Source organism: Orbicella faveolata, unplaced genomic scaffold, assembly GCF_042242905.1.
Source record: "Orbicella faveolata isolate gen_17 unplaced genomic scaffold, um_ofav_v1 contig_14, whole genome shotgun sequence".
In the NCBI taxonomy this organism is placed as follows: Eukaryota; Metazoa; Cnidaria; class Anthozoa; order Scleractinia; family Merulinidae; genus Orbicella; species Orbicella faveolata.
In genome coordinates, this window is record NW_028301541.1 from 10,932,307 (window position 1) to 10,944,471 (window position 12,165).

Genomic DNA, 12,165 nt, shown 5'->3' on the forward strand with positions numbered 1-12,165 from the left:
TTATTGGTGTCGTTAACTAATCATATTACAGGAAATGGCAGCACATTTGCAACATCCAATCATATTGCACAAAAAATGACATCATATTTTCAACCACCAATCAAGTAACATATGACGTTATTGATCTATCATAATTACATTCACACACGCAGACCACCCGAAAAGTTTACTTAGTTTGTTAATTTAATTTTCCTGTAAATGAATAACAATTACACAACTCGCATGAAAACAAATGCCTTCATTAGTCTTTTAGCGTCCGTTCAATTCGCCTTAAAAGATAATAGCCTATTCAGTTAAGCTAACAGAGTCTAATCATTCAACGTTTAAGATAATAGTCCATTGTCACATTCTTGCGTTAAGTTTTCAACTCGTATGCAAATTTCGTTATCCCCCGCGGCCAATGGGACAAATTATTTGCATCGCGCGCTAAACTTAAATTTAGGAGTAACGGTTCCATTGTAACTTTAAGGTCTATAAAATACGATCGAGCGAACGCTATAGCTTTGCTTATCCTAAATCCGTCCAGTGTTACTTGTGTTATACTGGTAGAATGTTTCCAAGTCCGTCAGCGAGTTATTCAAAATCAAAAGAACTTCTTTTCAAAACCCGTAACCGCCTTCAAATTCCAGGCCCGATATAAAGGATTACAGCGAGCTATTCAAAATCAAAAGAACTTCTTTTCAAAAACCGTAACCGCCTTCAAATTCCAGGCCTGATGTAAAGGATCACAGCGAGCTATTCAAAATCAAAAGAACTTCTTTTCATAAACCGTAACCGCCTTCAAATTCCAGACCTGATATAAAGGATCACAGCGTGCTATTCAAGATCAAAAGAACTTCTTTTCAAAAACCGTAACCGCCTTCAAATTCCAGGCCTGATATAAAGGATTACAGCGAGCTATTCAAAATCAAAAGAATTTTTTTTCATAAACCGTAACCGCCTTCAAATTCCAGACCTGATATAAAGGGTCACAGCGAGCTATTCAAAATCAAAAGAACTTCTTTTCAAAAACCGTAACCGCCTTCAAATTCCAGGCCTGATATAAAGGATTACAGCGAGCTATCATGAAGTAGTTACACAAGTACACTAGTATTAATAACTTGCACACGTCTAACTATAATCCAAAATTAAAGAGCCCCGAAAGTTTTTATCCTCATCATGCATAAGAGGTACGATAAGTGATAAGAGGTACTAAATCTAAATCTGTTTAAAACTTTCCAGCTCAGTAGCGTCCTTAATAAATAATAATCGAATAATAATAATCGAATATTTCCTCAGGATAACCGTTCAGTACATAGTACTGTTATCAACGGGGTCCTGCTAAGAATTAAAAAAACTAATAAACAAGAATTATTAAGATATATAAAATAAGATACATATTAAAAACCGTTAAAAATACAATAGAAATTACAAGTAATAATCGTCTAAGGCTTTCCTAAATAAAACTCTAGAATTAATGTTTCTTAAACTTAAAGGCAATAAATTAAAAATCGAGGCACCTAAAAAATAAAAGCTACGGCGCGCAAAATCCAGTCTGACTTTTGGTAGTTTTGCAGTTTTCCCATTGTTGCGAGTGTTTAAAGCGTTATGATGTAATCGGTGAAAATAGTCTTTAAGTGGAAAGCATGCAGTTCCATTAAGGCAGTCAAATACAAAGCAGCACGCTCTTTTTTGTAAAAAGTTATCAACAGTTAGAAATCGAAGATCACAGTTCTGCGAACGGCATTTTGGGGAAATGTTTGGAAATCAGCGCATTTTGAATTTCAGAGTTATGGCGCTGCGTGACGTAAAGCAACGATCGCGTTTGTCGAAAAATATGTATTTATCTCGTGATTTTTAGCCATAATTTTTAAAGACGTTATAGTATTTGGAAAAGTGCTTATTTAAATGTTTGTTTGTTCAGTGCAGAAAATCAGTGTCCTAGATAACCAAAGTAAGTTCCAGATGTTGACACTAGTTTCCGGCAGCCATATTGGTGTACCACAGCCCGAAGAACACCAACATGGCGGCTCCATACTAGGCTCTGTAAATTTGCTCGAAACATTTTGACGGATATCTGAACTTTGGACAACGCACACATCTTAAACTTGGAGAACTGTCGTCTGTATTTCTCTTCTATAATATCACAATTTATTTTTTTCTCAAGCATCTGAGCGGGCCGGAATCCCAAATCCTCGAATTTGACTGGCTAATCATAACCACGTGACCGGTCCAGCTTTTTACGATACGTCCCACGGGCCGAATTTTTTTCCCGCTGCCTAAATTTCGCTCCTAAAAGTTAGCGGTAATCGTCAATCTTTTGCCTTTCTTACACATCCATCGACGATTAAGCAAGGAAAGTCACTGTAAGTAAATTCAATTGAGTGTTTTGAAGTTGTGAGAGTTTGCTTGGTTGTTTGTAGCTTGGCGCTGTAATGGCGGGTAATCCTGTGTTTCTCTCGCCGTAAAATTTGAGTCAATTTCAGTCGAGTTTACCTCTCTGATCGTTGCTGTATTTAGGAGAATTTCTGTGGAATACACTTCACAAATTTCCTCGCTTTCTGCTATTCAATTTACGGTAGAAAAGTCTGATTTCAAGTGATTTGAAAAGTAACGACTGACAGGAATTGTTTTTGTGGTAAAACTTCAAACTTCCCACGAAATTTCAAACCGCAAAACCAATTTTGCAGAACTTCACTGTTGAAATAAATGCAACTAACATAAAGTAGTTTGAAAAAAATCTGTTCTTTTAATACATCTGTCTTTGTCTACTATCTGAGTTACTCGCTCGTGGTTAAGATATTTTACGAATCGTAGACGGCGCGCAAGCCGATTCAATGACAAGAGCTGCCTAAACTCTGCGTAAAATCTGTAAAACCAATTTACTGCAGGAAAAAAATAAACATGTTATTTACCGGCTTAGGGTCGGTCCGTATTGTGAAAAACTGTGACCTCGGGCTTGAAATGCTACCCTCGGCCTGCGGCCTCGGGAAGCATTTTCAAGACGTCGGTCACAGTTTTTCAACATATGGACCTCCCAGCCGGCAAATAACATATATTTCTTGACTTTATCCACTGAATGGTTTTTGATTCTATTTTTTTTTTATTTTTTATTTTTGCGTGACAATGATACCGCTCTATTGTAGCTGACTCCATAGCTATCTACATTCAATTCTGCATAGCAAATTAAGATGACACGGGGACGGAGACCGTAAGCGCGCGCCATTTCTAGTATTGGGGCTGTCCCTATGATACGGGACAATTTTCTATTTTTAGAACAAATTGCGCCATCATGTGCGGTACACGCACGTACATGCTGCGAGGATTTTTGCGGATGTAGCGCGGGGAAACTGATGGTTTCCGAAATTCCCGAAATGTATGATGCTTTTGGCCCACAACTCAATACGTTTATGTCTGTTGGAATTTTACTTCAGTATTTACGTCGTAAGCTGCTCCAGTTTGAGCTAGTGAAGTAAGATAGTGTCGAACTAAGTTATGTCAGTAGTGGTATGGGCTAGTCCAGTACAGATTTGACAGGTATTGTGATGCAAATGAAAAGGTATTGTTATGGAAAGGAGTTCTATTGTTTTCTCGAGTTTGACGTATCCATGGTAACCAGAAGCCCCACCCCCTTTGGCGTCATTAATCTCGTTTCCGTGTTGACCGTACGATTCCTTCCATGAGAAATAAACGCAAATCTCGTCCGTGGAATAACCCCACGGACAGACTCCGATGACTTTCTTTATTTTGAAGACGTACATGTAATAGTGGCCATGACCCGTCTTGTAACCTTCGACGATTTCATAATCGTCACTATCGACGAAAGTTTTCCTTGCCAGAAAGGCCACAGCTGACTTTACATTAAAGGTCCGCAGGAATTTGGACGCTGCGAGTTCCTTGTCCAAATCCACGTGCCTTTCATTGATGTGCTCAGCATGGTCGTGAGACAGCATAACGTAATCGTTTTTAAAACTGACCGCCATTTTTCCACGAGTGAGAATGAGAATATTTTTTCTCTACTATGCCTGATCTTTTATGAGAACACCTAAGTTGAGTGGCATGTACCATCTATGTTTAGCGAGCCAATCAGAATAGTGCGACGCTCTGCCGAAACAATCAGATAAGTGTATTATGGTGGCATGAACCGTCGACGCTTTGCCGAACCAATCAGATTAGTGCATTATGGCGGAATGAACGGCGGGGTAGTCTTTGAAATAACGTGCCTTTGAAAAACCCGTCCTTTTGAAAAAAAAAAAAATCCGTCGCGCTAGCTAATATTACTTCACGCAAATCGAGTGAAATCGAGTCCAGAGTATTTTACAGTTTTCATTGCAAAAACATGGCGCAACGTCAATCCCGAAGGCTACGTGGTTTGGATGCAGAAATAGTGTCCGAAACTGCCCGCGACAAACACTGTGTATTCTGTTTGACTGATGAGAACCATGGTTTCAATATTATCGGAGGAAATGTCCTACGCTTCCCATGCTGTAAGAAGTTCGCCCACCGCAGTTGTCAAAGGGAATGGGAAAGAAACTCGCCTCTGTGTCCCCACTGCCGAAGAAAACTAGGTAACGAACTCCCAGCTGTAGAACTTACTGAACCTCGTAACAGAGAGGTTTCACCGCGACAGCGAGCAATAAACGCTCTTCAAGAAGCGATACAAGATAGGGAAGGACTCGAACAACGAATTAACGCGGTAAGTTTGACTTTTTATATATATACATGTCAGTTTCAAGGTTGACTTGACTACCACGTGCGTCCAGTGAGTGAGTGATAAACCGACGCTAGTTTTGTGCGCGTGGCACAAAGTCAAAAGGATTCCACATACACATTTTTGCTACGTGCTTACGAATACCAAACATTAATCGTACGATTTTTTCCTCTTCAGTTCGAATTTGCCTACCCGCTTCCTGCAGAACATGTTCGATTTCTGATGGAGAGAATCTTATATGGTCTGACCATTCACCATTCGCACAAATTAATGTTATGATAACATTAGCAATTTGTGACGCTGATACAGAACTTAATCGAGTCTATTTTCGCATATTTCTGGACTATGTTTTACCCGAGGAAATTTGTACTCAACCCGTACGTAGATAGTCACAGCGAAAAAAAAATGGGCGTTAGAGAGCGTCACTACACCTCCAACATTCGTCAGGTGGGGCAATTTATACCTCAACAAAACTTGGCAGCAGCAATTGCTCATGGATTACACAGAACAATCCAAAATTTGATTCTCCGAGACAGGATACCAGCCGCTGATCGTGTCTACTTCAATTTAGCCAGCAATCGCTTAGTCAACAGCTATGCTTATCGAGGGTTACCGGCGGGGGAATGGTTAAATGGTAGCGATCGTGTCGACAGTCTGCTGCAGCAAATGTCACAGGTGTTAAACTCAAACGAGAACTTTGAAATGAATGATTCGTTTCAATTATCTTTTACACACGTTCGTACATCTCCTCGCGGTAGCGGTCAGAAACGAAAATTGAAACCTGGACATTCTAATCCAGAAACTTTCAAACGTTTGAAAGGTTCTGTCACCAGTATCGATAATAAAGATGAACTATGCTGCGCCCGCGCCATTGTGACAGCTAAAGGTAGCGTGGATGATCACCCTAAATGGAACAGCTTTAGAAGAGGTGTCTCTATCCAGAGAGATGAAGCAATCAAGCTGCATATAGAAGCTAATGTAGAAATGGGAAAATGCGGTTACGAGGAACTCACTAGATTTGCATTGACGCCGTCCTTGAACAATTATCAGCTCTTACTTGTGGACGCTACCCGAGGTTATAGCGTGACTTCTTTTGGAAAGCCTCAGGAAAAACAATTGGTACTGTTGTATGATAATGAACACTACAATGTGATCACTACATTACCTGGGTTCTTTGGTAACAGTTATTTCTGCGCTAGGTGTCTCAAACCCTACAATAACTAAGGTCAACATGCCTGTGAAAACAACGCTGATCATTGTTCTTCCTGCTTACAAACGGGATGTGAGGACTTTACAGAGGCCAGGTGTCGTAATCAACCACCAGCTACACTCTGCGGATCCTGTAAGCGGATGTTTTATGGTGATGTTTGTTTTCAAAATCATCTGACGAAATCCTACAAGGGAAAAACCGCTGACTCCAAAAACATCAGTGTTTGCAGTCAACGCCGGAATTGTCGTAGCTGTAAAAAGTTGTTAGTGGGTCTCAAGAAGCAACAAGAACATGAATGCGGTTACATAGACTGTCCCTCTTGCCACGAGTACATAGAGGCCGCAAGCCACCGATGCTTTATTCAGATACCTAAAACACCGGAAGAGCTAACCGAAGAGAAAAAAGGGAAAAAAGAAGAAGAGAAAGAAAAAGAAAAAACGCAAGCGACTAACCGAAGCCGAAGCAGAGGATAGTGGTAATGATGATGATGATGATGATGATGATGATGATGATGAAAAGCCTCCCATTCTCGTTTTCTTCGATATTGAGGCGATGCAAGACACTGGCAAACACATCCCTAATCTTTTAATAGCGGAAACTGAGGATGATAATTGTCCACTCCACTTCAAAGGTGAAGATTGCATTCGCGATTTCCTGGAATGGCTGGATACGTTAACTGGAGAAGACACGCGCAATGTAACTGTTTTGGCCCATAACTTTTCTGGCTACGACTCCTATTTCGTCGTGGAGGAATATTATCGCCAACACAGGGTCCTCAATCAAATCAGAAATGGAGCTAAACTTTTCCAATTAACCTTTGACAATATTAACTTTATTGACTCTCTGTCATTTTTTCAAATGCCGCTTTCTGCATTTCCAAAACCATTCGGATTGACAGAGTTAAAGAAGGGCTATTTTCTTCACCTGTTTAACACGCCTGAAAATCAAGACTACGTGGGATCAATTCTCGAGAAAGAATTTTACATGCCTGAATCAATGTCTGTCAACGGCCGTAAAGACTTCGAGAAATGGCATGATAAAGAAAGAGCTGAGAATGTAGTGTTCGATTTCCAGAAAGAATTGCTGGAATGATTGCGAGTCGGACGTGAAATTACTGAAGGAGGGATGCCTTATTTTCAAACGGCTTTTTGAAAAAGAGACAAAGTTTGACCCCTTCAATCATATTACTATAGCTTCGGCATGCAATCGAGACCTGCGACAAAACCGAATGGAAGCCAACACAATTGCTTCCGAGCCTCCCCACGGTTGGCGACTAAAAACAAATCAGTCGAAAGTTGCCATGGAATATCTACTGTGGCAACAAAGTCAGATCAGTGGGAGAATTCAACATGTTGGAAATGATGGGGAATACCGTATCCCCAACAGTCGCTACACCGCGGACGGCTACGATGCAACTACCAACACCGTCTACGAATTTCAAGGTTGCCTTTGGCATGGCTGTCGTAAATGCTATCCCAACAGATCCAAAACACACCTTAGATTAGAGCACCACTGCACTGCCGACGTGTATCTATGCACCCAGGAAAAACTACAATTCTTGCGTGACAAAGATTACAACGTCATCGAAATGTGGGAGTGTGATTGGCGGAAAATGAAAGAAGAAAGGCAGGACGTCAGGAACTTTGTAACCAGCCTCGATTTGGTGGAGCCACTAAATCCCCGTGATGCCTTCTGCGGCGGACGAGCAAACGCTGTCAAATTTTATCATCTGGCTGACATCGCCTCAGGAGAGAAGATTCATTACTATGATTTAGCATCTCTCTATCCGTTCATCAATAAGAATGCTGAGTATCCTGTCGGCCACCCTGAAGTTATATTTCAGCCGGAAAACACAGACATCCAAAATTACTTCGGGATTGCCAAGGTCACAATCTTACCTCCAGAAAAACTGTTTCATCCAGTACTTCCGCTGCGTGAAAATGGTAAACTGACATTCCCGCTATGTAGAGCCTGTGTACAAGAAGAGATGGAAAACCAATGCTACAACGGTCCTGGGTTTGCAGTCACAGCGACAGTGAAAGACAAATTACAGGTACATGGTGTACCCCCGAACTGAACAAAGCCGTTGAGAAGGGCTACAAAATAACTTACATTCACGAAGTGTGGCATTTTTCTGAAACGAGGAAAGGTCTATTTAAAGACTATGTGAATACATGGTTAAAGATTAAAGAGGAGGCAAGCGGCTGACCAGCTCATGTAGACAATGATCCCGTCAAACAGCAAGAACATCTGAGATCCTACAAAGCGAAAGAGGGCATCGAACTCAACCGCAACAACATTGAAAACAATCCCGGCAAACGTAGCCTTGCAAAAATGATGTTAAATTCCATGTGGGGGAAGTTTGGCCAGCGCACCAACAAAACTCAAATCAAAGAGTTCGGGGATCCTATGAGGTTCAGTGCATTCCATGAAAGTGATGCAAATGACATTTGCTACGTGAGTGTATTGTCTGAAGACATCGTTGAAGTTCACTATAAACTGAAATCGAATGACGAACCTGTTTCACCAAACCTCAACATTTTCATCGCTTGTTTCACGACATGTTGGGCTCGACTTCGTTTGTATGCAGCTCTGGACATGCTACAAGAACGAGTACAGTACACAGACACCGACAGCGTTATTTTTTCCAGTTTACTCCATGAAAACAATCCTCCCCTTGACGACTTTCTCGGTGATTTCAAGGACGAGTTGGGAGAAGACGACTTCATCACTGAATTTGCGTCCGCGGGACCGAAAAATTATGGCTACCTCACGAAGAAAGAAAAAGAAGAATGCAAAGTGAGGGGAATCTCTTTAACAGTGAAGGTAGTAAGCAGTTAAATTATCAAGTGTTGCGGCAAAATGTTTTAGACGAAATTCAATGCCCTCTCGAGAAAACGCGACAAACTGATATTTACAAGCCTTATCACATCGTTCGAAACTCCAAAGAGTACTCACTGACTACAGTCTCTCAGACGAAAAAGTACCAGCTTGTGTACGAAAAACGGGTGATAGATCCCTGCACCTTCAAAACATATCCCTATGGCTATGAAAGAATAACAAACGAGGATGTGGACATGATTGAACTGTTGTGCCATTTGTAAACACTTTTGTAAATAGTTTCATTCATAAGGAGCGCAATCCACTAGGGAGTTGCACACGCCTCTGTCCTGTAATTTTAGGGAAACATTTGATATTGAAGTTAATGGTTAAATAGTAAAGGTGGGAAAACACAGGACGCTGTCAAACCAGTTTGACGGCGTCCTTCACAAAGGTTGATTTCCTTATTTGGTCACAAAATCCTATGGTTGGTCAGAATAGTAAAGGCGGGAAAACACAGGACGCTGTCAAACCAGTTTGACGGCGTCCTTGACAAAGGTTGATGTGCTCGTAAAAGATCAGGCATAGTAGAGAAAAAATATTCTCAGTCGTGGAAAAATGGCGGTCAGTTTTGAAAACGATTACGTTATGCCGTCCCACGACCATGCTGAGCACATCAATGAAAGGCACGTGGATTTGGACAAGGAACTCATCGCCAGAAATTCGAGACATTTGAGCTCGCGGATTTAACAGCGGCAATTTGTTAAAAAATAAACAAAATGGCCGTCGCGAAAAGAAAGCATTCGGCGGTCGAAAATAAATTTGATGCAGTCACTTGCAAGAGCTCCAGGTAAGAAATGTTCACTATTACTTGCTTTAGCTCTCTCCATTTCAACAATGCCTTGTGCGGTATTTTTGAACCTAGGCACGTTCCGGCTCTCTGTTTAAAAATATAGTGCATGGACGACGTATTTTCCAAAATGTTTAGTTGAAAATTCGCTTTCAACTCTTCTCGCCACGTATAATTTTCAGACATGGCAATACACAAAGAGAAGGAACAATTTCCCTCGAAAAAATCAAAATTCCCGCAGAACAAAATGGTAAAAACCGCTGGGAAAAAACAATGACTATGGGCTCATATACGGCCGATGAGAAGCAAAAGTTAAGCATACACAAAGAAAATTTGTATTTAGGGGTTAAACCACTGATCTCAAATATCGTATTAACGTAAACGTAGAGAAAAATATCTTTCAAGTGATGTCTTTTGGAGCAAAATTGGGGCATAGACGGCCGAAATATCGTAGTTCAAAGATAGCAAATTTTGGGATTTTACCGTGGATTGCCATGCGATGTTCACCGAAGGCATTTTCTTCGTGGTTTTCAAAAGTAAAAAGGAAACATCGAAATTAGTCGTATGGAGCTATGAGACCCAAGGTGAGTTATTTTAACATACATATTTTTCATTCCTGTATACACATTTCTACGATCGCATTCGGTTTGACGATTATCGTTGGTTATAAACTATGAGTTTTGATTCTGTCGGTAATTCTCCCTCCACGCCTTGTTATTTTTCGAGTGAAAACATCTCGCAGAAAACCTTCGAAAGGAAACATAAAATTGTAAGTCTCCTCTTTCATTTGTGCACGATGTGTTTTGTGATAGACCAGTCTATCGTGTCTGACATGCACATGTTCACATTTGCTAATTCTTCAAGAAATATTCCATTAAATATCTCATTCTTCATACATTTTCTTTGTACATTTGGCGTTCGATTTCTTCGCTGCAAGGTTACAGATACCGCTGGATTTTACATTCGCAGGTTCAAATGTCACCGATTTCTGGCGATGCGCAGCGTCCAAATTCCTGCGGACCTTTAAGGTCATTCCTCACATTTGCATTGCGCATCCTTCCTGCGCATAATTTATGGCATCATAAGCACGCGCTCGTGCGCGCGCATATTGAAAACATGACGGATTTGCCTTGATATTGAGCTCTTTCAGTTGAAAAATGGCTATAGCTCACCAATGAGCATGGGCACCCCAATTTTTTTTCCAGCCATTGTAATCAACTAATCATAAGCTTTGCATGAGGAAAGACTGATCTAATTTCTGTTGCTGAAAATTGAGTAAATAAGAAAAATAGCAGATACACTGTGGTCTTTTCTATTTTGCAGTCGGTAACCACGTCAAGAAATTTGGTTCAAATTTTTAATCAACGATTTAGCTTTCTGTCTGAATCAAACTTAAAATGTTTATTTGTGTGCGACACAATGTATTGACTGTAGTTTAATGCGTTTTGTTATGAGTCTGGGCTCACAAAGATTTTACAATTTCTGAGAATGCGTTTTTATAATAAGCATTAAATAATGCCAAAATGGGGCATTTTCAATGCCTCACTGCTCCTAATGAGCATGGGCACCCCCCTTTTTTATTTCAAAATTGAAGTTATCATATGACAAATATTCAGTGGACAAAGTTTGAACAAAAATCTATTGTCACTTTTATTTCAGAGGAATTACCTTAATTTAACGTCAACTGTGGCCTTTCTGGTGAGGAAAACTTTCGTCGATAGTGACGATTGTGAAATCATCAAAGAAGGTTACAAGACGGGTCATAGCCACTATTACATGTACGTCTTCAAAATGAAGAAAGTCATCGGAGTCTGTCCGTGGGGTTATCCCACGGACGAGATTTGCGTTTATTTCTCATGGAAGGAATCATACGGCGACAAATTCCACGTCATTACGGCGTATCCGTTCTCCCAAGCTTATCACGTCTTCTTGAAGCAGAGAAAGCAAGGTATGGCGACCTTTTTAAAATCCTACATACTTTATGTAGTTAAGAACCAAACGGCTCTTTTAGGAGCCACCACATTAATAAAAGTCAATGGTCCAATGTGCTTTCCCCAGTTCTTTTAATTTTGTGCTCGAGCACGTGGAGACGCGCACTTATTATTCACAAAATCGATTATCGATTATCAAAACTGCAGCATCATAAAATTCAGTTTGACAGCGTCCTCAAAACCAGCAATGAATTTGATTGATGAACCACTCTTGGCGGCTGTCCATTCTATTGAGAACGCGGACCAAGACAACAATTTTCAAGAGGTAATAAATATAACTTGAAATTGGAGTACATGTCGGGCGAACACAAATCTGTACCGTTATTTTGAAATGGGTCGTTGAAATTGAATGGAAAAGATAACTTCATACTTAACTTACATGATTTAATCAGACCTGAAATTTGAAGACGGCCAAGGGCTTTGAAAAGAAATTATTTTGATTTTGAATTAGGTCACTGAAATTGAATGGAAAGGATAAGCCTTTGTGCTTTTCAATACCACTACGTGATTTAATGACAACCTGGAATTTCAAGGAGGGTATGAGCATTCAATAGAAACTCTTTTGATTTTGAATAGGTCACTGATAATGAATGGAAACGATAAT

General features: G+C 40.4%; 1 protein-coding gene and 1 pseudogene across 1 annotated transcript; both read left to right on the top strand.

Annotated features, from left to right (window-relative positions):
• Positions 1 to 4,944: 4,944 nt before the first annotated feature.
• On the top strand, positions 4,945 to 7,007 carry LOC149113951 (uncharacterized; annotated as a pseudogene).
• A 2,916-nt stretch (positions 7,008 to 9,923) lies between these two features.
• LOC149113952 (uncharacterized) lies at positions 9,924 to 12,059 on the top strand. Its single transcript, XM_089286594.1, has 2 exons — positions 9,924 to 10,154; positions 11,230 to 12,059. Exons 1-2 carry the CDS (start codon positions 10,143 to 10,145, stop codon positions 11,635 to 11,637), a joined length of 420 nt encoding a protein of 139 aa, XP_089142720.1. The 5' UTR covers positions 9,924 to 10,142; the 3' UTR covers positions 11,638 to 12,059.
• The last annotated feature ends 106 nt before the right edge of the window (positions 12,060 to 12,165 follow it).